This window comes from Hemiscyllium ocellatum, chromosome 12 (genome assembly GCF_020745735.1).
Source record: "Hemiscyllium ocellatum isolate sHemOce1 chromosome 12, sHemOce1.pat.X.cur, whole genome shotgun sequence".
In the NCBI taxonomy this organism is placed as follows: domain Eukaryota; kingdom Metazoa; phylum Chordata; class Chondrichthyes; order Orectolobiformes; family Hemiscylliidae; genus Hemiscyllium; species Hemiscyllium ocellatum.
In genome coordinates this window covers 10,867,975-10,894,383 of record NC_083412.1, presented here as the reverse complement: position 1 = coordinate 10,894,383, position 26,409 = coordinate 10,867,975, and the positions used below count along the sequence as shown (strand labels likewise).

The 26,409-nt window shown below is 43.6% G+C and overlaps 1 protein-coding gene across 2 annotated transcripts in view; it reads right to left on the bottom strand.

Annotated features, from left to right (window-relative positions):
* The window catches only part of LOC132820931 (cullin-4A-like), a 62,916-nt gene that overhangs the window by 1,514 nt on the left and 34,993 nt on the right, over window positions 1–26,409 (bottom strand). Inside the window, exons 15-19 of one of the 2 annotated variants that reach the window (XM_060833306.1) lie at window positions 12,878–12,985; window positions 10,587–10,700; window positions 2,226–2,331; window positions 611–783; window positions 359–511 (exon numbers count right to left, since the gene is read on the bottom strand). In XM_060833306.1, coding sequence (XP_060689289.1) covers window positions 359–511; window positions 611–783; window positions 2,226–2,331; window positions 10,587–10,700; window positions 12,878–12,985 — 654 coding nt within the window. Of the gene's footprint in view, window positions 1–358; window positions 512–610; window positions 784–2,225; window positions 2,332–10,586; window positions 10,701–12,877; window positions 12,986–26,409 lie in introns of those variants that run through there. The other variant, XM_060833307.1, reaches the window with a different exon arrangement.

The following is a 26,409-nucleotide window of genomic DNA, read 5'->3' as shown; positions in this document are numbered from 1 at the left end:
GTTTCTATTATCCAAGCAAAGAACAGCTGGCATTACATTCAAATAGGAGGGTCTCAAATAAACACCAGGTTTCTAGGAGGACTGAATAAGCAACTTGGGCTTGCTTCACCATTCCATTAGACCTTGGCTGAACTGCATTTGGCATCCTACTTAGTTCCATATCTTGACAGGACATAAAAATTTCTCAATGTCAGTTTAAAACTTTCAATTTCAGCCTTAACTATTTCTGCGCTGGGGTCAGGGAGCGGGGTACAGTTCCTCATTCAACCATTGTCAGGGACAAAAACAGCCACAAAGCCCAATTCTCTGGTGACTTGAACCAACCTCCCAAAATCATATTGCAAAAAAAAATTATTACCTTCACTGGAAATTTTAACTGGTTATAGAGTTCTGAAACAAGGAGGTTATGGCTGAGTGTCTTCCTCATTTTCATGATTCGAACGATAGCAGCGTCTATTTGGTACTGTCTATCCTGGAATACCCGCTCAGTTGTGCTCGTTTGCTCCTCAACCTGAAGAAAATATAAGTGGAATCACCTCAGAACATAACCATGACATGCGCACTGAGCTAAACCTTCATAGAATGGCAAATTATGAGAAGGATTACGTACAGTTTCTTTCATCTGGATTTGGTTGATCTTTATTCTGAACAGTTTGTGCTTGAAGTCGTCGTTGAAGACAATCTTGTCTCCATCTTCTACATCCTTTCCTTTTGGAACTTTGTTCAACACCCGAGCTTTCCCACAGGCTAACGACTGCAATGTCCTTCTTAATTCACTATCCTCTAAAGGGAAGGACAAAGTCAAACTTATAGTAGACCAAAAGCATTCCCTCAGAAAGGCACTCGCTACATGAATACATCGCAGTTTCCATGGAAATTGAGCACGCAATATACAGTTGCAACATGCATTGCTCTAAAATAAAAGGAGAAAGTCCTTTTGTGTCTAAAATCAGTTTGGCCAATCAAGTAGCTCAATGGCAAATATCAATCAAGCTCAGAGTTAAAACTGATTGATCAAGTGTCAGTTACTGTCTGGGGAACACAGATCCCCCAAAACTATACCAACACGTACGGAAAGGTTTTCCGATTTTACTCCTGCAAAGTCAGGCTCTGAGTTTCCAGCCGTATGCTGTGAAACTACGTCCCAGTCAAAAACCAGTGGCTCTCAGCCTAGACCACCAGTGCATCTGTGGTCCGCGAGCTGATCCAAAATGCAAGTGAATGTCAGAGCTAAGGCCATACAAGAAAACGGGCCAGAACCCTCAGCTCCACCACTCAACGTTACACAACCAGGACCGTCATAAACATGGCAAACAACGTGATTTTATAACCTTTTTTATTTGATTAATAAAATGTTAAGTATTCATTCTCAGGGGAAGATCATGATGATTGTATAACATAGTAGATTGTTCATGCATGTGGATTTCGCTGTCTGGGCTACCATTTATTTCTGATCGCTAACTACCTTGAGAAGGTGGTGGTGAGCTGCTTTCTTCAACTGCTGTCGTCCAAGCCCTGTAGGCAGACCTTCGAGGTTCTTAGGAGGCAATTCCAGGACTTTGATACAGTGACACGATATACAGCGATACATTTCCAACTCAGGTTGGTGAGTGGCTTGGAGGGAAACTCACAGGGGGTGGTGTTACTGATGGAGCTGCTGTCCTTACCCCTCGAGGTGGGAGAGGTCGCAGGTTTGGAAGGGGATTCGGAAGGAACCTTGGTAAGCTGCTGCAGTGCGTCTTATACATTAACAGCAAGTGCATACCATCTATGTTAGTGGTGGAAGTAGTGAATGTTGAAGGGGATGGACAGGATGCCAATCAAGTGAGGTGTTTTGTCCTCAATAGTGTCAAGTTGAGAGTGTTGTTGGAGCTGCACTCATTTAGATAAATGGGGAGTGTTCCATTACACTCTTGACTTGCACCTTGTACTTGGGTGAACAGGCTCTGGGGAGTTACTTGCTGCTGGATTCCAAAATTCGTAGTGTTAAATGCATTAGTCAGAGGGAAATGGGTCTGGGTGGGTTACTCTTTGGAGGGTCGGTGTGGACTGATTGGGCCGAAGGGCCTGTTTCCACACTGTAGGGAATCTAATCTAAAATCTCTCCACGTTCCGCCCTTTAAGATCCAGATTGCGAGATTTACACCGCATCGAATAACTTCCAGTACACTTGTACATTTAAAACTGAACTGTCAAGTCAAAAGAATTTTTAATTCTTTCCATACCTATGCCTGTTGCAGTCTTTATTTCCTCCATAGTAAATTCATTTCCCTCATTGAACATTAGCAGCACCAAAGTCTGGAAGAGTGAAACCTGCAGCTCCTTTTTACCCTGGTGTACACATTAAAGAAACACTAATCCAGACAGAGAGCAAATGGGAGCAACATAACTTCAAATGACAATTTTTACATTACTGAGGATAACAGTGAGCAAATAAATTGGAAGAACACACCGTTGTTCTAAACAGAATGCAATAAAACAGTCAATACTATAAGTGGTTATAGCAATAGCATGCATTGTTTATATACTATGAATCATACACAGATACTAGGAGAAAGTGAGGACTGCAAATGCTGGAGATCAGAGTCGAGTGGGTGGTACTGGAAAAGCACAGGTCAGACAGCATCCGAGGAGCAGGAGAATCGACGTTTTGGGCTTATCTCCTGTTGAAGGGCCTATCCCGAAACGTCGATTTTCCTGCTCCTTGGGTGCTGCCTGACCTGCTGTGCTTGTCCAGCGACATATTCTCACATAGATTCTACATCGGAACCTATATGATTATATAGTGCTTACAAGTTACTAGAACAACTCAATTTACGTGATAGTTCCGTCCAAATGTCTGGCTGGTTTAAATAGGCAACTGAACACTAGACCAAGATGTTAACTTATTGTAGAACTGTTTAATTACAAGGTGAGGTGAACATAGGGACTTTGGAAAAGTTAAGGAATCCTCAATAAATGAGCTATGCATCAGTTATGTGAATGGATTCGACAGGGAGATATACAAGAGAAGGAAATACTGAAAATGTGACAAAATAGAAACTTCAGCGAGGTGGCATCTCAGGAGGGAACAGAGAAATTAATACAGTCATAGTGATGTACAGCATGGAAACAGACCCTTTGTCTAGCCCGTCCATGCCAACCAGATATCCCAACCCAATCTAGTCCCACCTGCCAGCACCCAGCCTATATCCCTCCAAACCCTTCCTAATTATTTATACCCATCCAGATCCCTTTTAAATGCTGTAATTGTACCAGCCTCCACCACGTCCTCTGGCAGCTCATTCCACACACGCACCGCCCTCTGCGTCAAAATGTTAGGTCTCTTTTATATCTTTCCCCTCTCACTCTAAACCTATGCCCCTCTAGTTCTGGACTCCCCCACGCCAGGGAAAAGACTTTGTCTATTTATCCTATCCATGCCCCTCAATTTTTTAAACCTCTATAAGGTCACCCCTCAGCCTCCGATGCTCCAGGGAAAACAGCCCCAACCTGCTCAACCTCTCCCTATAGCTCAAACCCTCCAACCTTGGAAACAACCTTTAAATCTTTTCTGAACCCTTTCAAGTTTTACTATGGCCTTCCGATAGAAAGGAGACCAGAATTGCACGCAATATTCCAACAGTGGCCTAACTAATGTCCTGTTCAGCCACAACATGACCTCTCAACTCCTGTACTCAATACTCTGACCAATAAAGGAAAGCATACCATACACCTTCTTCACTATCCTATCTACCTGCGACTCCACTTTCAAGGAGCTATGAACCTGCACTCCATGGTCTCTTTGCTCAGCAACACTCCCTAGGACCTTAATGTTAAGTGCACAAGTCCTGCTAAGATTTGCTTTCCCAAAATGCATTTTGGGAATAGATGGGAATAGCACCTCGCATTTATCGGAATTAAACTCCATCTGCCACATCTCAGCCCATTGGCTCATCTGGTCCAGATCCTGTTGTAATGTTCGCTGCCCACTACACCTCCAATTTTGGTGTCATCTGCAAACTTACTAACTGTACCTCCTATGCTAACAACCAAATCATTTATATAAATAAATGATGCAAATAAATGACCCTTGTGGCATTCCACTGGTCACAGGCTTTCAGTCTGAAAAACAACCCTCCACCACCACCCTCTGTCTTCTACCTTTGAGCCAGTTCTGTATCCAAATGGCTAGTTCTCCCTGTATTCCATGAGATCTAACCTTGCTAATCAGTCTCCCATGGGGAATCTTGTCGAATGCCTTACTGAAGTCCATATAGATCACATCTACTGCTCTGCCCTCATCAATCTTCTTTGTTACTTCTTCAAAAAACTCAGTCAAGTATGTGAGACATGATTTCCCACGCACAAAGCCATGTTGACTATACCTAATCAGTCCTTGCCTTTCCAAATACACGTAGATCCTGTCCCTCAGGATTCTCTCCAACAACTTGCCCATCACCGGTCTATAGTTCCCTGGCTTGTCCTTACCACCCTTCTTAAACAGTCGCACCACGTTAGCCACCCTCCAGTCTTCCGGCACCTCACCTGTGACTACCGATGATACAAATATCTCAGCAAGAGGCTCAGCAATCACTTCTCTAGCTTCCCACAGAGATCTCGGGTACACCTGATCAAGTCCTGGGGATTTATCCACTTTTAACTGTTTCAAGACATCCAGCACTTCCTCCTCTGTAATAAGGACATTTTTCAAGATATCACCATCATTCTACATTCTACATCCTTACATTCTACATCCTCCATGTCCTTTTTCACAGTAAATACTGATGCAAAATACTCGTTTAGTATCTCCCCCATCTCCTGTGGCTCCATACAAAGGCCGCCTTGCTGATTTTTGAGGGGCCCTATTCTCTCCCTAGTTACCCTTTTGTCCTTAATGTATTTGTAAAAACCCTTTAGATTCTCCTTAATTCTGTTTGCCAAAGCTATCTCATGTCCCCATTTTGCCCTCCTGATTTCCCTCTTAAGTATACTTCTACTGTCTTTATACTCTAAGGATTCACTTGATCTATCCTGTCTGTACCTGACATATGCTTCCTTCTTTTTCTTAACCAAACCCTCAATTTCTTTCATCATCCAGCATTCCCTATACCTACCAGCCTTCCCTTTCACCCTGACAGGGATATACTTTCTCTGGATTCTTGTTATCTCATTTTCCAGCCGTCCCTTTACCTGGGAACATCTGCCCCCAATCAACTTTTGAAAGTTCTTGCCTAATACTGTCAAAATTGGCCTTTCTCCAGTTTAGAACTTCGACTTTTAGATCTGGTCTATCCTTTTCCATCACGATTTTAAAACGAATAGAATTATGGTTGCTGACCCCAAAGTGCTCCCCACTGACACCTCAGTCACCTGCCCTGCCTTATTTCCCAAAAGTAGGTCAAGCTTTGCACCTTCTCTAGTAGGTACATCCACATATTGAATCAAAATTTTCTTATAGAACATAGAAAAATACAACTCAGTACAGGCCCTTTGGTCTTCGATGTTGTGCCGACCCAAGCCCACCTAACCTACACTAGCCCACTTTCCTCCATATGCCTATCCAATGCCCGTTTAAATGCCCATAAAGAGGGAGAGTCCACCACTGCTACTGGCAGGGCATTCCATGAACTCACGACTCGCTGAGTAAAGAATCTACCCCTAACATCTGTCCAAAACCTACCACCCCTTAATTTAAAGCAATGCCCCCTCGTAATAGCTGACTCCATACGTGGAAAAAGGTTCTCATGGTCAACCCTATCTAAACCCCTAATCATCTTGTACACCTCTATCAAATCACCCCTAAACCTTCTTTTCTCCAATGAAAACAGCCCCAAGTGCCTCAGCCTTTCCTCATACGATCTTCCTACCATACCAGGCAACATCCTGGTAAACCTCCTCTGCACCCGTTCCAATGCCTCCACATCCTTCCTATAGTATGGCGACCAAAACTGCACACAATACTCCAGATGCAGCCGCACCAGAGTCTTATACAACTGCAACATGACCTCAGGACTCCGGAACTCAATTCCTCTACCAATAAAAGCCAGTACGCCATATGCCTTCTTCACAGCACTATTTACCTGTGTGGCAACTTTCAGAGATCTGTGTACATGGACACCAAGATCCCTCTGCTCATCCACACTACCAAGTATCCAATCTGTTTGTTACTCTTACCAAAGTGAATCACTTCACACTTACCTACATTGAACTCCATTTGCCACCTTTCTGCCCAGCTCTGCAGCTTATCTATATCCTGCTGTAACCTGCCACATCCTTCCTCACTGTCAACAACTCCACCGACTTTCGTATCATCTGCAAACTTGCTCACCCAACCTTCTAGCCTCTCCTCCAGGTAATTTATAAAAATGACAAACAGCAATGGTCCCAAAACAGATCCTTGCGGAACACCGCTAGTAACTGTGGGCGGCACGGTGGCACAGTGGTTAGCACTGCTGCCTCATAGCGCCTGTAGACCCGGGTTCAATTCCCGACTCAGGCGACTGACTGTGGAGTTTGCACGTTCTCCCCGTGTCTGCGTGGGTTTCCTCCGGGTGCTCCGGTTTCCTCCCACAGTCACAAAGATGTGCGGGTCAGGTGAATTGGCCATGCTAAATTGCCCGTAGTGTTAGGTAAGGGGTAAATGTAGGGGTATGGGTGGGTTGCGCTTCGGCGGGTCGGTGTGGACTTGTTGGGCCGAAGGGCCTGTTTCCACACTAAGTCTAATCTAACTGCACTCCAAGATGAATCTTTACCATCAACTACTACCCTCTGTCTTCTTCCAGCCAGCCAATTCCTAATCCAAACCTCTAACACACCCTCAATGCCATACCTCTGTATTGTTTGCAGTAGCCTACCATGGGGAACCATCAAACGCCTTACTAAAATCCATATACACCACATCTACTGCTTTACCCTCGTCCACCTCCTTAGTCACCTTCTCAAAGAACTCAATAAGGTTTGTGAGGCACGACCTGCCCTTCACAAAACCATGCTGACTATCCTTGATCACATTATTCCTATCCAGATGTTCATAAATCCTATCCTTTACAATTCCCTCTAAGACTTTGCCCACAACAGAAGTGAGACTCACTGGCCTATAGTTACTAGGGTTATCCCTACTCCCCTTCATGAACAAGGGAACCAAATTTGCTATCCTCCAGTCTTCTGGCACTATTCCTGTAGACAATGAGGACATAAAAATCAAGGCCAATGGCTCTGCAATCTCCTCCCTTGCTTCCCAGAGAATCCTAGGATAAATGCCATCAGGCCCAGGGGACTTACCTATATTCACCCTTTCCAGAATTTCCAACACCTCTTTCCCTACATACCTCAAAGCCATCCATTCTTATTAATTGTGACTTGCTGCTCTTAGCTCTCTCTTTAGATCCTTCCTGGCTATCTTATAACTCAATCGCCTCAATTGAACCTTCACGCCTCATCTTTACATAGGCCGCCCTCTTCCCTTTAACAAGGGGTTCCAATTCCTTATTAAACCACGGCTCCCTCACACGACCCTTTCCTCCCTGCCTGACAGATACATACTTATCAAGGACACTCAATAGTTGCTCCTTGAACAAGCTCCACATATCGATTGCACCCTTCCCTTGAAGCCTACTTTTCCATGCCTCACCACATCATAATTTCCCTACCCACAGCTATAACTTTTGCCCTGCAGTGCACACTTTTACTCTAGTGATGAAGAGGGATGAGTCACTGAATTGTGGTCACTGTCCCCAAAGTGCTCACCTACCTCCAATTCTAACACCTAGCCTGGTTCATTACCCAGAACCAAATCCAGTATGGCCTCACCTCTTGTGGGCCTGTCTACATATTGTGTCAGGAAACCCTCCTGCACACATTGGACAAACACCGACCCATCTAACGTACTCGAGCTACAGCTTCTCCAGTCAATATCTGGAAAGTTAAAGTCCCCATAACAACCATCCTATTACTTTCACTCTTCTCCTGAATCATCCTTGCAATCCTTTCTTCTACGTCTCTAGGACTATTAGGAGGCCTGTAGAAAACTCCTAACAGGGTGACCTCACCTTTCCTATTTCTAAGCTCAGCCCAAACTACCTCAGATGGTGAGTCTTCATTCGTCCTTTCAACCGCTGTAATACTATCTTTGACAAGCAATGCCATACCTCCTCCTCTTTTACCCCCACCTCTGACCCTACTAAAACATTTAAACCCTGGAACCTGCAACAGCCAATCCTGTCCCTGTTCTACTCATGTCTCCGTAATAGCCACAACATCGAACTCCCAGGTACCAACCCACGCTGCAAGTTCATCGACCTTATTTCGTATACTTCTCGCATTGAAGTATACACACTTCAAGCCACCTTCCTGTTTTACAGGCACCCTCCTTCGAGATTCATGCCATGTTCCTAACCTCCCTTCACTCCAGGTCCTGCACCCTAAAGCTAAAGTCTCGGTTCCCATGCCCCTGCAGAGTTAGTTTAAACCCTCCCAAAGAGCACTAGCAAACCTCCCCCAAGGATACTGGTGCCCCTCAGGTTCAGGTGTAGACCATCCTGTTTATAGAGGTCCCACCTTCCCCAGAAAGAACCCCAGTTATCCAGATACCTGAATCCCTCCCTCCTGCACCATCCCTGTAGCCACGCATTTAACTGCTCTCTCTCCCTATTCTTGTACGTAATTCTTCTCCATCTAGACCCCTAACACTATGTTTGGAAAGTTAAAATCCCCTACCATAACCACCCTTTTGTTCTTTCAGAGATCTCCTTACAAATCTGTTTCTCAATTTCCCTCTGACTATTAGGGGGTCTACAATACAATCCCAATAAGGTGGTCATCCCTTTCTTATTTCTCAGTTCCACCCAAACTTCCCTGGATGTATTTCTGGGAATATCCTCCCTCAGCACAGCTGTAATACTATCCTTTATCAAAAATGCCACTCCCCCTCCTCTCTTGCCTCCTTTTCTATCCTTCCTGTAGCATTTGTATCCTGGAACATTAAGCTGTCAGTCCTATCCATCCCTGAGCCACGTTTCTGTAATTGCTATGATATCCCAGTCCCATGTTCCTAACCATGCCGAGTTCATCTGCCTCCCGTTAGGCCTCTTGCATTGAAATAAATACAGTTTAATTTATCAGTCCGACCTTGTTCTCTGCTTTGTCCCTGCCAGCCCTGACTGTTTGACTCACTTCTGTTCTCAACTGTACCAGTCTTAGATTGATCTCTTTCCTCACTATCTCCCTCACAAAGAACTGGGGATGCTGGAAATCTGAAACAAAAACAAATTGCTGGAGAAAGGCAGCAGGTGTGTAGGGAGAAAACAGAGTTAATGTTTCAGGTCCAGTGACCTTTCTTCCGAGCAGAGTTAAATATTTCTGGCAATGAGAACATTTCATGAGAAACTAGTGGCTGTCTGTTTGGTTTAGAATAAAACATATTCTTCCCCTTCATTTGAAGACCATGCCCCACTTCTCTAATGGTATACTCCAGACAAGGAGCCACACCAAAGAATGAAGTGTGACCAATGAACAAATGGGCTTGAACCTGTGCAGCATTACCTTGAAATGGCCACCTCAACCACCTGCTGGTGATCAGTCAGAGTGGGAACCAGCTACTGAGAGAAAGTGAGGACTGCAGATGCTGGAGATCAGAGTCATAAAGTGTGGTGCTGGAAAAGCACAGCAGGTCAGGCAGCAACCGAGGAGCAGGAGAGTCAACATTAAGGCCATGGGTCCTGTGAAGGTGCTTTTCCAACAGAAACCCGCTATCTCCATTCTCTGTATTTAGGAAGGTTGGAGGAAGACACAAGGGAATGACAGGCCTATTTAGACCACCATAGACGGCCTTAAATGATTTACAGTGACTTGACAATTAAAAGAACAAGTGAGAGTACAACAGACAAACTGAGGGGGGAACGGGGGGTGGGGGACAGGAGTGATTTGTAAAAGGCTACACTCTGCAAAAATAAACCTAAGTTGTTTTTGAAGTAAATGATGTAAATTGGTTGGCTCATGCAGTGCAAATAGATGCCATTTATGTGAACTTCAAGAAAACATTTAATAATGCTCCTCACAGAGATGAACTAAAATGCAATCCCACCACATTATTGGCAAATACGAAACACTGCAGCAAGCTGCAAAGTGTGTGGAACAGGCCATTGGAGTGATTATTCATAGTGAATCTAAAAATGATTGATCAGAGTACAGTTTAAAATAGCAACAGAAGCTATGGAGGATCTGAGCAAGCTAGGAGAAAAGTCAGTGGACTGATACAAGAAACACAATTAAAACAAAGCTGCTGTTTTCCTGAAAATAATGGAGTGGAGGTTATGTCCAAAGCTCCAAATAGACCAGAAAGGCAGTACTGTATTCAGTTCTGACAATCACACCTTGGGAAAGTTAGACTGACCATTAACCAGGGTGAAAAGGGTTAAACTGAGAGGACAAGTTGTACAGAAGAATAGGCTTGTGTTCAACAGATCAAAAGATTCAGGAATGGTCGAATGAAGTTATTTGAAATGATTAAAGACGTTGATAGGATAAACAGGAAGAAACAGTGACCATTGTTTATAGATGCATGCAAAAAGATAGATTCCAGAAACAATTCATAACTAAAGCATTACCTCTTTGAATTCCGCTTTCAAAACAGAGTGCCCCAATGTTGGCTGCCACTGGAGTTTTCTGCCACTGTGTTTCCCAAGGTAAAACGTTTTAAATACTTCCTGCAATTTTATCATCTAAAAACATACATATTTAAACATTACAATGACATCTCGCTATCACAGTCACTTCCATTCATTTTTCTGCTGGCTATTTAATACAGACCGACTCTTCACTCATCACCCTGCACAATTAAGTATTTATCATAGTCTCTATGAAAGTATTCCCAAATCTGCTTCCACTGCCTTTGAGGTCTCACATTCCAGATCGGAATCACTGGTTATTGAATCCGCTGCTAAGTTGTTAGTATGTTTAAAAGGGCGGTTATGGTCGACTGACTGGAATTTTCAAGTTGGTCATTAGGCCTCCTTAATATTTGGAACACAGCTCCCAGTAGACCATGGGACCCAGTACTGCAGGAGAAACTGGATGTCCCACACTTGCACAGACATAGAAAGCCAGTATCCCCCTCTACAATGATGATCCTGCAACGCCCTCACTGTCATATGCCTGTTTTTCTTCCTTGTTTCCAAATGATTCCCCATTCTCTTCCTGCTCCTCGAGGTTGATAGTAAAAGCCCATCGGAAAACACTCTTCCCAACAGACATCCTTGACACAGGAGTTTGAGTTTTCAATACCAGTCAAAATGTTAAACGTGAGCAAAGACAGTAATTTGGGATAAAAACGAACGAGTGATTGGTTTGTAGTGTTCAAGGGTAACACAACTGATCATGTTGAGAACTTGAAAATCAGGGAAGTGATCACTAAAAGAAGCTACTGAGAGTAGATAGGTTCCAGATACCAGGAGAAATTAACAGATTATTAAAAAGCAAGAAACCAAACAGTAATCCTTTTTCCTTCCAGCAATATATCTCGGCCTGGTTCCAGCATCAACAGGATGAATTGCACGGTGTCACCCCAGCCTTTGTTGCACTAAAACAATGACTCACCCCTCAATGTCACTCATGCCAGTTCAAACACAGGAATTGGTCAGTCCCGAGGGCCTTCTCCCCTATACAGCAAGATCAAGGCCGATTGGATTGTGGCGTCAACTCACCATCTCATTTCCCACATCAACAGCACACATCTCCCTCAAGAACCTTTGACTTCAAAATACTCAGTGACTTGATCATGGGAAGACACTGACTAAAACACCCTCTGAGGAACCTCCTCTCATTTCCATCTTAAGTGCAAGGCCCATATTTTAAAACAATGCCCCTGGTTGTAGTCTCTCAGGAGGAAAACATCCTTTTAGGATCAGCCCTAGCAAGTCCCCCCAAGATCAATAAAATCCTGTCTCGTTCTTCTAAGCTCAAAACATAGTGGTTTAACGTTTCCTCAAGTCCTCTCCGACATAGGAATCGGTGAGTCATAGAATCCCTACAACTTGGAAGCAGGTCATTCAGTCCATCGAGTCCACACTCACTGCCTGAACAGTATTCCCCGCAGACCCACCCCTCTACCCTTTCCCTGTAACCCTGCGCTTCCTGTAGCTAACCCACACAGCCTGCACATTTCGGGCAATTTAGCATCGCCAATCCACCTAACCTGCATATCTTTGGACTATGGGAGAATCCAAAGCACCCAGAGGAAACTCATGCAGACACAGGGAGAACATGTAAACTCCACGCAGTCAGACAGTCACCCAGGAATGGAATCGAACCTAGATCCCTGGCACTATGAGGCAGCAGTGCTAACCACTGAGCCACCATTCTCCCACCCCCACCAATCGGTTAGTCAAAACCGATAAGTGAAACAGATTTCTCAGTTTGTTCCTGATGGGCTTGCAGACTCCTTTAAAATTGGACATCTCTGCCCTAGTGTGGCTCACAAAATGCAGGCTAATATTTGGAAAGACTTTGTGGTTAAGTATTTTCTTTCTCCCACTCTCTAATGAACTGGTGTGTAGGGGGATAGCACTGTGCAGGAGGGGAACTTTTCTCAAATCGACAAATTTTTCAGAAAGTGAGAAGATTGTAGCATATGGCTAAAAACTTGTTAAAGAAATATTTTCTCAGGGGGTTCAGAGAGAAAGACAGAGGTAGAGGATGGGGATGGTACTATATTTCAGGTTCCAAAATCCAAATTGATTTTGTCCATACAGAACAACAGTGTGCCAGCTCTGAGGTGTGCAACACAACACAAACTTTATCCATGGTTTTGTAAATTTCAGGTTCTGGGGAAGCTTAGCTCATCCAGTTGTGGATTTTGCACTATGTTGCAGATGCCAATATTGAGTTATATTACACTTACCTCAGCAGGTAAATGTATTTCCATGGGTGTGTATGTTGGCCAGTATCCCATTGTCAGAATATTGACAGTCAGATCTATCTTGCTTGGATCACTCTGATTTTGGATGTACTGAAAAGGCAGAATAAAATTTACACGTTCAGGAGAAACATGACATGGACATTAAGGCAAAAAAACCTGAAGACTTTTCAAATGTAGAAGATAAAACTAACACTTACAAATTAAACAGAGAAACAGGTTTGATTGTCAAACCTAATGCTGGTCTGTGAATCTTACTGAGTGATGGCCCATGCTTTATTAAGTACAGACTGGCTTTGGCCTTGCAAGGAACATAAACTAAGCTACAAACTCACCACAACAAATGGTTGCAGGACCAGAGTTCAGCTGCAGTTCACCTTTAAAGGGTAACTTGGCACAATTTGCAAGTAACAATGCAAGGATAACAGCAAGGGGATAAAGAAAGCTCGTACTGCAGTGTCTAAAATCACCCATAATTCCTTTGACTTTGAGTTAATCAATCTATCCATTAGCGACAGATGTTACTATATCAAGACCTAAGCTCTGGAAATGTAGTTGCCTGACTAGTTTTACCCAAAACGATGATGCAAAGTGTACTGAAACCTTGCCTAGCTAATTCAAATCAGAAACAGGTGAAGTGTGCAGCCAGGGAAAGGTGGTGACTGACCCAGTGGATCACATGCCCTTGGACTAGAAATGAAAACAGAACAGCCAACACTGATTGCCAATTATCTGTGCCTTGTAAACCACAGCAAAACACTTGCTAGAGTGGGGAGCCTTCATCACATGAATGTTCAGCCAAGGGCATCACGTGTGGTCTGAAGGTACCATAGTATTGGAGCTTCGTCCTACCAGAGGGACTTACAAAAAACCTATTCCTATTTGTCAATCACCTTTGCCTTAGGTCAGAAATGGTTCAGGATGATTTAAATGTGAAAATAGGAGGTACGGTTAGTAAGTTTACAGATGACACCATAATTGGAGATGTAGTGGACAGCAATGGTTACCTCAGATTACAATGGGACCTTGATCAGATGGGCTCATGGACTGAGAAGTGGCAGATGGAGTTTAATTATAAATGTGAGGTGCTGAATTTTGGAAAGGCAAATCAGGGGCAGGACTTATACACTTAATGGTAAGGTCCTGAGGAGTGTTGCTGTAGAAAGAGACCTTGGAGTTCAGGTTCATAGCTCCTTGAAAGTTGAGTCGCAGGTAGTCAGGATAGTGAAGGCAGTGATTGGTGCACTTACCTTTATTGGTCAGTGCATTGGGTATAGGAATTGGGAGGTCATATTGCAGCTGTACAGGACATTGATTAGGATACTTTTGGAATACTGTGTGCAATTCTATTCTCCCTGCTTTAGAAAGGATATTGTGAAATCTGAAAGGGTTCAGAAAAGTGGGTTTTGAGAAGATCTGTAGCTCAGGTTGAGGTTTTGGATATAGGTTTGCTCACTGAGCTGGAATTCCCAGACATTTCAATACTCTACTGGGTGACATCTTCAGTGGGCCTCAGGCAAAGCAATGCTGAAAATTCCACATTTCTATTTATATGTTTGGGTTGGTGATGCCATTTCCTGTGGTGAAGTCACTTCCTGTTCTTTTTCTCAGGGGGTGCTAGATGGGGTCTAACTCGATGTGTTTGTTGATAGAGTTCCGGTTGGAATGCCATGCTTCGAGGAATTCTCATGCACGTCTTTGTTTGGCTCATCCTAGCATGGATGATGTGTCCTAGGTGAGGTGGTGTCTTTCCTTATCTGTATGTAAGGATACTAGTGAGAGAGGGTCATGTCTTTTTGTGGCTAGTTGATGTTCATGTATCCTGGTGGCTAGTTTTCTGTCTGTTTGTCCAATATAGTGTTTGTTACAGTCCTTGCAAGGTATTTTGTAAATGACATTAGATTTGTTTGTTATCTGTATAGGGTCTTTCAAGTTTATTAGCTGCTGTTTTAGTATGCTGGTGAGTTTGTGGGCTATCATGATGCCAAGGGGTCTGAGTAGTCTGGCAGTCATTTTAGAGATGTCTTTGATGTAGAGGAGAGTGGCTAAGGTTTCTGGACATGTTTTGTCTGCTTGTTTGGGTTTGTTGCTGAGAAATCGGTGGACTATGTTCATTGGGTATCCATTCTTTTTGAATGGATTTACAAGGATGCTGCCAGGGTTGGAGGTTTTGAGCAGTAGGGAGAGGCTGAATAGACTGGAGCTATTTTCCTTGGAGCATTGGAGACTGAGAAACCTGATGGAAGTTTATAAAATCATGAGGGGAATGGATAGAGTGAATAGACAAGATCTTCTCTCCAGGATGGGAGAGTCCAAAATTAAAGGGCATAGGTTTAAGGCGAGAAGAAGGTATAAAAGGAACCTAAAGGGCAATATTTTCATGTAGGGGGTGGTGCGTGTATGAAGTGAGCTGCCAGAGGAAGTAGTGGAGACTGGTACAACTACAGCATTTAAAAGGCATCTGGATGGGTACATGAATAGGAGGGGTTTGGAGGGATATGGGACAAATGCTGGCAAATGGTAGTAGATTTAGGATATCTGGTTGGCATAGACAAGTTGGTCTAAAGGGTCTGTTTCCGTGCTGGACAGCTCTGTGACTTGTCCCGTTCTTATATATGTGTGGGACATACATTAAGAAGCAATTTAGCACAGGGACCAAATGACCACTGTAACACTTCTGTGGTTCGACCAGACTGGAAATGTAAACAAACTTACAATGTGGAAATAAAACCAATTTCACTCTAAGGAAGTGCACATACAAATAGAGACCAGACTTTTGTTCAGCGATCGCTACTTGCTGGCACACATCAAAAACAATGCATCAAACGTCCAAAGGGACGCAGCAAGAGGGTTGCTTGCTCTGCAGCCTGTGTCCATATCAGCTGAGGACCATGCTGACGCAGGGGGGAGGATTAGCCATTTGGGAGCAAGCCAGCACTGAGGGATCCATGCTACAAGTCACTGCCTCAGGAGAGAAAAACAAAACAGGTTCTGGGAAAATGAAGTGGGTCAAGACTGCCAACAGGGAAGAGTGATCACAATACCAGATTAAGATCAGCTATGTAAGAGACTAATGGAACAATTATATTACAGACTAAAACAATCATAGATTAGTCAACCTAACACCAGAAGTAGGAAAAAAAATGGAATCTTTGCTGAAGGACAGAATGGAAGAACATCTAGAGGCGAGGAATATTGTAGTGAAAACCAAACAAAGAATTCCAAAGGATAAATCTTGCTTGACCAACCTTATTGAATACTTTGAGGCAGCAAGGTACAAAGTAGACAATGACAATGAAATTTAGCTGGGCTTTCAAAAACCCCCAGTAAGCTGCTTCACAGCAGAACCATTCATAAAGTTAGACAACACGGAGCCAGGAAGCAAGTGATTGAATGTGGTGTCAGTCTTCAATAAAGTCAGTGGAAAGTGGGAGCAAAGGTTTGCTTTCAGAGTGGCAGAGGATGGGAAGTGATATAAATTGGGGAAATAACTGGCCAATGAATTTCAACACAGATAAATGTGATGTGGTACATTAGGTAGGAAGACTAAGGAGACCACTTAATACTTGGAAGTCTTAGGCAGGGGGAATTGAACAATAGATTGTTCTCAGAATATAAGAAATGTAACTACCGCTGAAAGTTATGCCATTGATTAACAAGGTAATAAATACAAGGATAAATATAAACAGAAACCAAGATTTATTTTGAGAGTCACAATTGAAAAGTGCTATACCCGTACAGCAACTTGGTTAGGCCACACTAGGTATAAGACCATAAGTCAAAGGAACAGAAAATAGGCCATTCAGCCCATTGAGTCTGCTCTGCCATTGAATCATACCTGTTAAGTTTCTCAACCTCATTTTCCTGCTTTCTCCCTTTGATAATCAAGAACCTATCTATCTCAGTCTTAAATATACTGCATGGCCTGGCCTCCATAACCTTCTGTGTCAGTGGATTCTACAGATTCACCGCTCTATGGCTGAAGAAGTTTCTCCTTTTAGCTGTTCTAAAAGGTCTTCCCTTTACTCTAAGGCTGTGCCCTCAGGCCCTAGTTTCTCCTACCAATGGGAACCTCTTCCCAACATTAACTCTATCCAGGCCACACTGAATTCTGTATTTTTCAGTTAGATCCCCATTCATCCTTCTAAATTACATGGAGTATAGGCTCAGAATCCTCAAATGTTCCTCATATGTTAAGCTTTTCATTCCTGGGACCGTTCTCATGAACCTCCTCTGAACACACTCCACGGCCAGTTCATCCTTCCTGAGATATGGGGCCAAAACTGCACACAATACTCCAAATATGGTCTGACCAGAGCCTTACAGAGCCTCAGAAATATATCCCTACTTTTATATGCAAGTCATCTCATAAAATGCCATCATTGTATTTCCCTTCCTAACTACTGACTCAACCTACAAGTTTACCTCCAGAGAATCCTGGACTAGGATTCCCAAGACTCTTTACATTTCAGACTTCTGAATTTTCTCCCCATTTAAAAAATAGTCTACAGCCTCTATTCTTCCTACCAAAGTGCATGACCTCACACTTTCCCATGGTACTCCATCTGCCACTTCTTTACCCACTCTCCTAACCTCTCCAAATCCTTCTGCAGCCTCTCCACCTCCTTAATGCTACCTGTCCCTCTAGCTACTTTTGTACTGTCTGCAAACCTAGTCAGAATGCTCTTGATTCCTTCATCGAAATTGTTACTGTATAAAGTGAAAAGTTGTTGTCCCAACACTGAACCTTGCAGAGCACTTGTCACCAGCTGCCATCCTGAGAAGGACCCTTTTATCCCCACTCTCTGCTTTCTGCCAGGCTTCTATCCATGCTAGTACCTTACCTCTGATACCATGGGCCCTTATCATACTCAGCCTACTGTGCAGCATCTTGGCAAAGACCTTCTTGAAGTCCACATAGATAACATGCATTGGCTCTCTTTGGTCAAACCTATTCATTACTTGCTCAGAATTCTAAAAGATTTGTCAGGCATGACCTCCCCTTCATGAAACATGCTGACTTTACCCAATTATACCATACAGTTCCAAGTGTGGAGAAATCTCATCGTTCACAATGGTTTCCAAGATCTTAGCCAAGACCAAGATGAGGTTAATCGGTCTGTAATTTTCCCTTCTTTACCGTACTCCCTTCTTAAACAGACATGTCACATCAGCGATTTTCCAATCCTCTGTGACCCTTCCTGATTCTTGAAAGATCACCATTAACACCTCCACTAGTACTTCAGCTATCTCTCTTAAAACTCTGAGGTGTACTCCATCTGGTCCAGGTGATTTATCCACCTGCAGGCATTCTGTTTTTCTAGCATCTTCTCCTTGGTGATGATCACCATACTCAGCTCTGCCCCCTCACTCCATTTTTTTTTTGGGCATTACTTATGTCTTCCACTGTAAAAACTGACATGAATTATTCAATTCCTCAGCCATTTCCTTGTTCCCCACTACTATCTCTTCAGTGTCATTCTCCAGCAGCCCAGGGTCCACTTTTGCCTCTCTTTTCCCCTTTATATATCTAAAGAAACTCTTACACTCTTCCTTTATATTACTGACTACCTTACCCTCATATTTAATCTTCTCCCTCATTTTTTTTTGTTGCCCTCTGTTGGTCTTTGTAAGCTTCCCAATCCTCTGGTTTCCCACTGCCCTTCCCCACATTAAATGCTTTCCCTTTTGCTTTTATGTTATCCCTGACTTCCCTAGTCAGCCATAGTTACCTCATCCTCCCTGTAACATGTCTCATTTTCCTCAGGATGAATATGTGCTATGTCTCCTGAATTACTCCCAAAACGTCCTGCCATTGCTGTTCCACTGCCTTTCTTGCTAGACTTCTCTCCCAGTCAATTCTACCCAGCTTCTCCCTCATGCCTCTGTAGTTGCCTTTATTCAGCTGTAGAGTAAATTCAATCATAGAATCCCTACAGTGTGGAAACAGGCTATTGGGCCCAACATGTCCAAACAGACTTTCGAAAGAGTATCTGACCCAAACCCGTTCCCCAACCCTATTACTTTATGATCACTGCCTCGTAAGGGTTCCGTTATCTTAAGTTCCCTTTCAAGTCTGCCTCATTGAGCAACACTAAATCCAAAAGAAGGGCTCATGCCCGAAAGGTCGATTCTCCTGCTCCTTGGATGCTGCCTGACCTGCTGCGCTTTTCCAGCAACACATTTTCAGCTCTGATCTCCAGCATTTGCAGTCCTCACTTTCTCCAACACTAAATCCAGCATTGCCCATTCCCTAGTGAGCTCCACCGCAAGCTGTTCCAAAAAGCCATCTCACAGACATTCCACAAATTCCCTTCTTTCCAATCCATGACCAACCTGATTTCCCAGTCCACTTACATATTGAAGACCCCCATGATCACTGTAACTTTGCCTTTCCTACAGTTTTTCAATCTCCTGGTGTATCTTGCGCCCCAGCTCCTGACTACGGTTTGGAGGCCTCTGCATAACTCCAACTACAGTTTTTTCATTTTAGTCCTATTGATTTAATTTTGTTTCTTACTGATAAGGCAACCCCACCCCCTCTGCCCACCTGCCTATCTTTTTGACAGGATGTATATCCTTGGATATTCAGCTCCCAGCCCTGATCCCCTTACAGCCATGTCTCTGTGATGCCCACCACATCGTACCTACCAATTTCAATCTGTGCCACAAGCTCATTACCTTGTTCCTTATACAGTGTGTATTCAGATATAACACCTTCAGTCCCCCTTCTCATTGCCATCCATTTGTCCAGTGTGTTTGAAGTTTGATTGCTGACCCTTTCCATACACGCTGCTGTATTTGTGTCTGTGCTGCATTCTTAACCTCCTCCTCGAAATCGGGTTTCAAACTTCCCTGATAACTCAACCCTGACTCTCACTGTTTAGTTTAAAGCCCTGCCTACAGCCCCCGGTTATACGATTCGCTAGGACTTTTGCCCCAGCACTGTTCAGGTGAAGACCGTCCCATTAGAACAGATCCCTCCTTCCCAAATACTGGTGCCAGTGTTCCATAAAGTCACACCCATTTCTCCCACACCAATCTTTCAGCCACACATCAACCTGCTTAACCTTATTGGCCCTGTGCCAATTAGCTCACGGCTCAGGTAGTAGTCCAGAGATTATTACATTTTTGGTTCTGCTTTTCAATTTAACTCCAAGCTGTTCATACTCCCTTAGCAGAACTTCTGCCTTAGTTTTATCGATGCTATTGGTACCTATGTGGACCATGACTACTGGATCTTTATCCCGCCACTCCAAGTTCCCCAGATGCGATATCCCAAACCCGAGCACCAAACAGGCAACAATCTTCAGAACTCCCAATCCTGGTCACAAAGAAAAGAGTGCCTATGCCTCTAACTATACCAACACCACTTACAACCTTTCCCTTCTCTCCCCCCACTTGAATGGCTGCCTGCACCACGATACTGCGGTCAGTTGGCTCATCCTCCCTGCAGTCCCCATTCCTGTCCACACACGGAGCAAAGCTCTTGAGCCTGTTGGACAAGGACAGGGGCTGAGGCTGCTGCAACTGCACCTCCTGGAGCTCTCCACCTGCCTCGCTCACAACCACACCCTTAATTAGTCTAAGAGGTGTGACCACCTCCTGAAACACAGCATCCAGGAAGTCTCCCCTCCCTTACGTGTCACAATGTTTGAAGCTCAGACTTCAGCTCACTGACTGAGCCGGACTTCTTGCAGCACCCAACATTTATTACAGACATGGTCACTCAGAACCACAATGAGCTCCACATCACAAGGGAACACCACATCACCTGACCCTCCATCCTTATTTAATTAGTTTGGAATTTTTAAAAAAAAAATTAGTCTTGTTATGCAAGTCATAACCAATAAATTAACCAGATTCAATTTAACGCAGATTCAGTTTTAGCAGACCCCTTATTAGCCAATCAAACCACAACCCTCGTGTGATGTCATTTTTCAGTATCTCCTCAGCTTAAACCATTTCAAATCAGAATCTCCTACCTTCCCGGGCTGCTCTCTGCTCATTCCCACTCAGCTTCAGTCCCAAGTGCATTTAATGTAGGCTGTCCTGGTCATTACGTTATAAATAGGATGCAGAAGCACTGGAGAGGGTGTGGGAAACATTTACAAGGATAATACCAGAAATGTGTGGGCTGACACATCAGGAAAGGGTTAACTGGCTGGGTCTGGAATGAGAAGGATCTCAAGTACAGCAGAAACACCTCTTTGGACTATTTAGGCTGAGTGGCCTGTTTCTGTTTCTCATGTAAGGTAGTGAAAGTACAGTTAATCGGAGGAGGGTCAACTCAGTTGAGGGAGGATAGGTCTGGCTCAGGAAGATTGCAATCAAAGATTAGCAAACAAGACTCTAAAAGGCTGCCTTGAAAGAAGACACAGTCCAGTAAAAACGACAAACAAGTTCAGACTTCGCTGGATAAGGACAGAAAAAGCCTGCTAGATGAATTGGCAAAAGTGGGAGAGGTCAGGTTGATGACAGCAACAAACGGGATGAACAAACGGAAGGGACTTGGAAAAGGAAATGACATTGGCAGACAGAGTACAAGAGGAGACTGGCAGCTGACATGAAAGGGAATCCCGAGCAATTCTCTAAGTATATCAATAGTAACAGGCTGGTGAAGCGGCAGCGTTGAATTGATTAGGGACCCAAAGGAAGCTTATGTATGGAGACAAAAACTTCAGCAAGGTATTGTATGAGTATTTGTAAGTCTTTAACACGGAAAATTATGCTGCCAAAATCAGACTCAAGGATGTCATTAAAACATTATATGGGCTAATACTGAATAAAAAGCAGAAGTTAATAAATGACTAGGTCCAGATGGATCATCAAAGCATCACAGAGAAGTAAAGCAGGGAGGCACTGATCATAACCATCCAACCCTTCTCAGTTACAGCAGTGATGCCAGACAAGTTGAAAATTGCGTTCCAGCTTTCTTCGAGTAAGCATAACCTAGTAACAACTAGCCGGTCAGTTGAACATCAATGACGAGAAAGCTTTCAGGAATAATAATCCAAGTCAAAGTTAACAATCACTTAACAGAAGCTAGCGTGGCTTTGTTACATATAAATTCCATTAAACAGTTTGGCAGAGTTTTATGATGAAGAGAGAAGCTCAATGAGGATAATGTGGCTGCTGTAGTGTGCATGGACTTGCAAAAAACCATTTGGTAAAGCCCATGGAATAAAAGAGACAATAGCAGCATGATTATTAAGTTGGTGAGTGACAGGAAACAAGTAACTGTTCACTATGATTCTGTTAAGTTTGAGAAAGACACATAGCTGGATTTCCCATCTTCAAAAGCTGTAACTGACTAAACCTTAAACACTGAACGGAGGGCAGGATAGTGTTAAACATCAAGAGGATACAGACAAGCTGGTTGAACATGCAGGCGAGAGGTAATACAGACAAGCCTGAAGTGGTACGTTTTGGGAGAAAGAATAAGGAAGCAAACTATTGAAATGAAAGTTACAGAGCAACAGGAACACAAGAATAGACACACTAGGGATTTATGTGCATAAATGACACAAGACATTGAAAGACGGTCAAAAAGGGATATAGGATCCTTAGCCTTACGGTTATCATCATCATCATCATCATAGAATCCTAACAGTGTGGAAACTTCCTTGTTTTTGCAAATGGCCTATTATGATAATATTTATGTTCGGCTTCGACTGCAGGATCGCATCCACACCTGGGCAGGCCTTAGGAAGGACATGAAGGTTTCAGACAACGTGCACTAGAGATTCACTAGAATGGTTCCAGGGATGAGGAACATCAGTAGATAGACTGGAGAAGTTGAGCTGTTCTTGGACGAGTAGGTGGTGATTTGTTCGAGGTGTTCGAAATGACAAGGGGCATGGCTATGTGCTTTGAGCAATAATTTTTTTTCTGTTATTGTAAGGATCAAGAATCAGAGGACACCTACACAAGGTGAGTGGTAAAAGGAGCTGATGAAAAATGTTTTTAATGTAACAAGATAGCGTTGGAATGCACTGCTGTGATTGTGGTGGAGGCAGGTTCAATTCAGGCATTCCACAAGAGAAGTGGACAAGTATCTGAACAGAAAGGATTTACAGAGGAAACAGGTCAGCAATTGGCACCAACTGATTTTCTGTTGCAGAGTGGGTGGGTGAGCAGGACAGACATGGATTGTAGGGCCAAAACATTTCTATGGTTCAACTTGTCCAGGTGAGACTGTGCCCTCGTTCATCCTCTCCCAACATGGGCCTGGGCAGTGCTCTGTGGAAAATGAGTCAATGAGCAAGAACTTCTCTTCTGAATTATAAATTCACTATCAAATTCAATTTGGTTTAGATTGACAGTAATGAACTTGAAATAGAGAAAGTAGACAACTGAAGATATTAGTATTAACGACACCCCGATCAGTCCAGCCCAAGTTAAAAGCACTATAGTAAACCTTCAGTCACTTGGCCCTCCATTAACCAGAAATTCTCTACAGATCCAAATTTCTAACAGCTCAGTCTTTTTAAAAAAAAAGGCAGTCACAGTCACAGAGTCAGAGTCAGTCATACAGCACAGAAACCCCTTTGGGTCCAACCAGTCCACACCGACCATAATCCCAGTCCCAACTGCCTGCACTTAGCCCAAATCCTTCCATCCCTTTCCTATTCATGAACATATCTAAACTTTTAAAATGTTGCAACTGTACCTGTATCCATCACTTCCTCTGGAAGTTCATTCCACACATGAACTGCTCTGTGTAAAAAAGTTGCCATGTCTTTAAATCCTTTCTCCTCTCACCTTAAAAATATACCCTCTAGTCTTGAAATTCCTCAGGCTAGGGAAAAGACACCGACCATTAACCCTATCTGTATTCCGCATTCTTTTATAAGCCACTATAAGATCACCCCTCAACCTCCTATGCATCAGTGAATACAGTGCCAACCTACCACCTCCTTTAATCAAACCCTCCATTCCTCACTTTAAATGGTCAGGTAATGCATTATTATTTAAATAATAACTCCTAAGACCATAAGATAGGAGTGAAAGTAAGGCCATTCGGTCCATTGAGTCCACTCTGCCATTCAATCATGACTGATGGGGATTTCAACTTCACTTACCCGCTTTCTTCCCGTAGCCCTTAATTCCTTGTGACATCAAGAATTTATCAATCTCCTCACCCACTCTCTGTTCTCAGCAAGTGTCCTGCACGACCATGCTCCCTCAGTGCTCTCGCTGGGTTTCAGCAATCCTGTATATCTCATGGTACCTCAGCAACCACATCTTCACAGTATCATCAAAAACCCCTAACCCTCAAGTAATGAGTACTTCCGACTTAAACACTTGCTGGGCAGATAGCAAAGGCTTTGCTGTACATTTTCTCAACCTTTGCTTAAATCGCTGAGTATTCTGAATCTGGTGGTACCAGTGGGTTCCTTCACTCAGTCTGGCGAATGTGCTGAATTAACTAGTTTCTGCCTTGACTGAAGCAAGCTGAGCACCTGGGCCATGAAACCACGTAGAGGGGAGCCCGATTTCTGCTGACCAGTGAGCACGCATTGGAAACCAGGAGGAAGGGTGATTCAGCATGGCTTTTGCGCCAGTTATGATTAATCTCCCCTCTTGAAACTCACACATACAGCTTTTAAGGCCAGTTATAGTTATACACCAAGCACAGAAGAGAGCTCCAGACAGGTGACAGGCAGAGGAGAGGAAAGTCACATTGAAAAGATGGGGAGAGAAAAGGAACAAAGAGGGCATGCAAATATAGAAGGGAGGTAGATTAGAGTCAGAGATGTACAGCATGGAAACAGATGCTATGGTCCAACTTGTCTGTGCCAACCAGATATCCTAAATTAATCTAGTCCCATTTACCATATCCCTCTAAACCCTTCCTATTCATATACCCATCCAGATGCCTTTTAAATGTTGCAATTGTACCAGCCTCCATCACTTCCTCTGGCAGCTCAGTCCATACACGCTCCACCCTCTATATGAAAACGTCACCCCCATTATATCTTTCCCATCTCGCCCTAAACCTATGCCCTCTAGTTCTGGACTCCCCCACCCCAGGGAAAAGACTTTTGTCTATTTATCATATCCATGACCCTTAACTTTGTAAACCTCTATAAGGTCACCCCTCAGCCTCTGACACTCCAGGGAAAACAGCCCCAGCCTGTTCAGCCTCTCTCTATAGCTCAAACCCTCCAACGCTGACAACATCCTTGTAAATCATTTGGTGAACACTTTCAAGTTTCACAACATCTTTCCGATAGGAAGGAGACCAGAATTGCACGCAATATTCCAACAGTGGCCTAACCAATGTCCTGTACAGCTGCAACATGACCTCCCAACTAATGTACTCTATACTCTGACCAATAAAGGAAAGCATACCTTCACTATCCTATCTACCTGTGACACTGCTTTCAAGGAGCTATAAACCTGCTCTCCAAGGTCTCTTTGTTCAGCAACACTCCCCAGGACCTTACCATTAAGTGTATAAGTCCTGCTAAGATTTGCTTTCCTAAAATGCAGTACCTCGCATTTATCTAAGTTAAACTCCACCTGCTACTTCGCAGCCCATTGGCCCATCTGATCAAGATTCCGTTGTAATCGGAGGTAACCCTCTTCGCTGTCCACTACACCTTCAATTTTGGTGTCATCTGCAAACTTACTAACTGTACCTCTTATGTTCGCATCAAAATCATTTGTATAAATGACAAAAAGTAGAGGGCCCAGCACCGATCCTTGTGGCACTCCACTGGTCACAGGCCTCCAGTCTGAAAAACAACCCTCCACCACCACCCTCTGTCTTCTACCTTTGAGCCAGTTCTGTATCCAAATGGCTAGTTCTACCTATATTCCATGAGATCTAACCTTGCTAACCAGTCTCCCATGGGGAACCTTGTCGAACACCTTAGTGAAGTCCACATCGATCAGGTCCACCGCTCTGCCCTCATCAATCCTCTTTGTTACTCTTTCAAAATTCAAAACTCTATTTCCTGTTTCTCCCAGTAACCTCTGATCCCTTTAGCCTTAAGAACTACATATAACTCTTTCTTGAAAGCATTCAATGCTTTGGCATCAACAGCTTTCTGTGGCAGAGAATTCCACAGAGTCACCACTCTCTAGATGAAGAGGCATTTACTCATCTTAGTCTTCAATGGTCTGTCCTGTATCCTTAGCTGTGACTCCTGGTTCTGGACTCCTTCCTGAGTTTACCTTGTCTAGCCTGTTAGAATTTTATAGGTTTCTCGGAGATCACCCCTCATTGCTTCTAAACTTGAGTGTGAACATAGACCAAAGTGACCCAGTCTCTCTTCAGATGTCAATCCTGCCAATCTAGGAATCGGTCTGCTAAACCTTTGTTGGAGACCAAAACTGCGCACAATGCTGCAAGTGTGGCCTCACCAAGGTCCTGAACAATTGCAGCAAGACATCCCTGCTCCTGGACTTGCATTCTCTTGCTTTGAAGGCCAGCGTACCATTTACCTTCTTCACTGCCTGCTGCACCTGCACACTTACTTTCAGCAATTGGTATACAAGGCATCCAG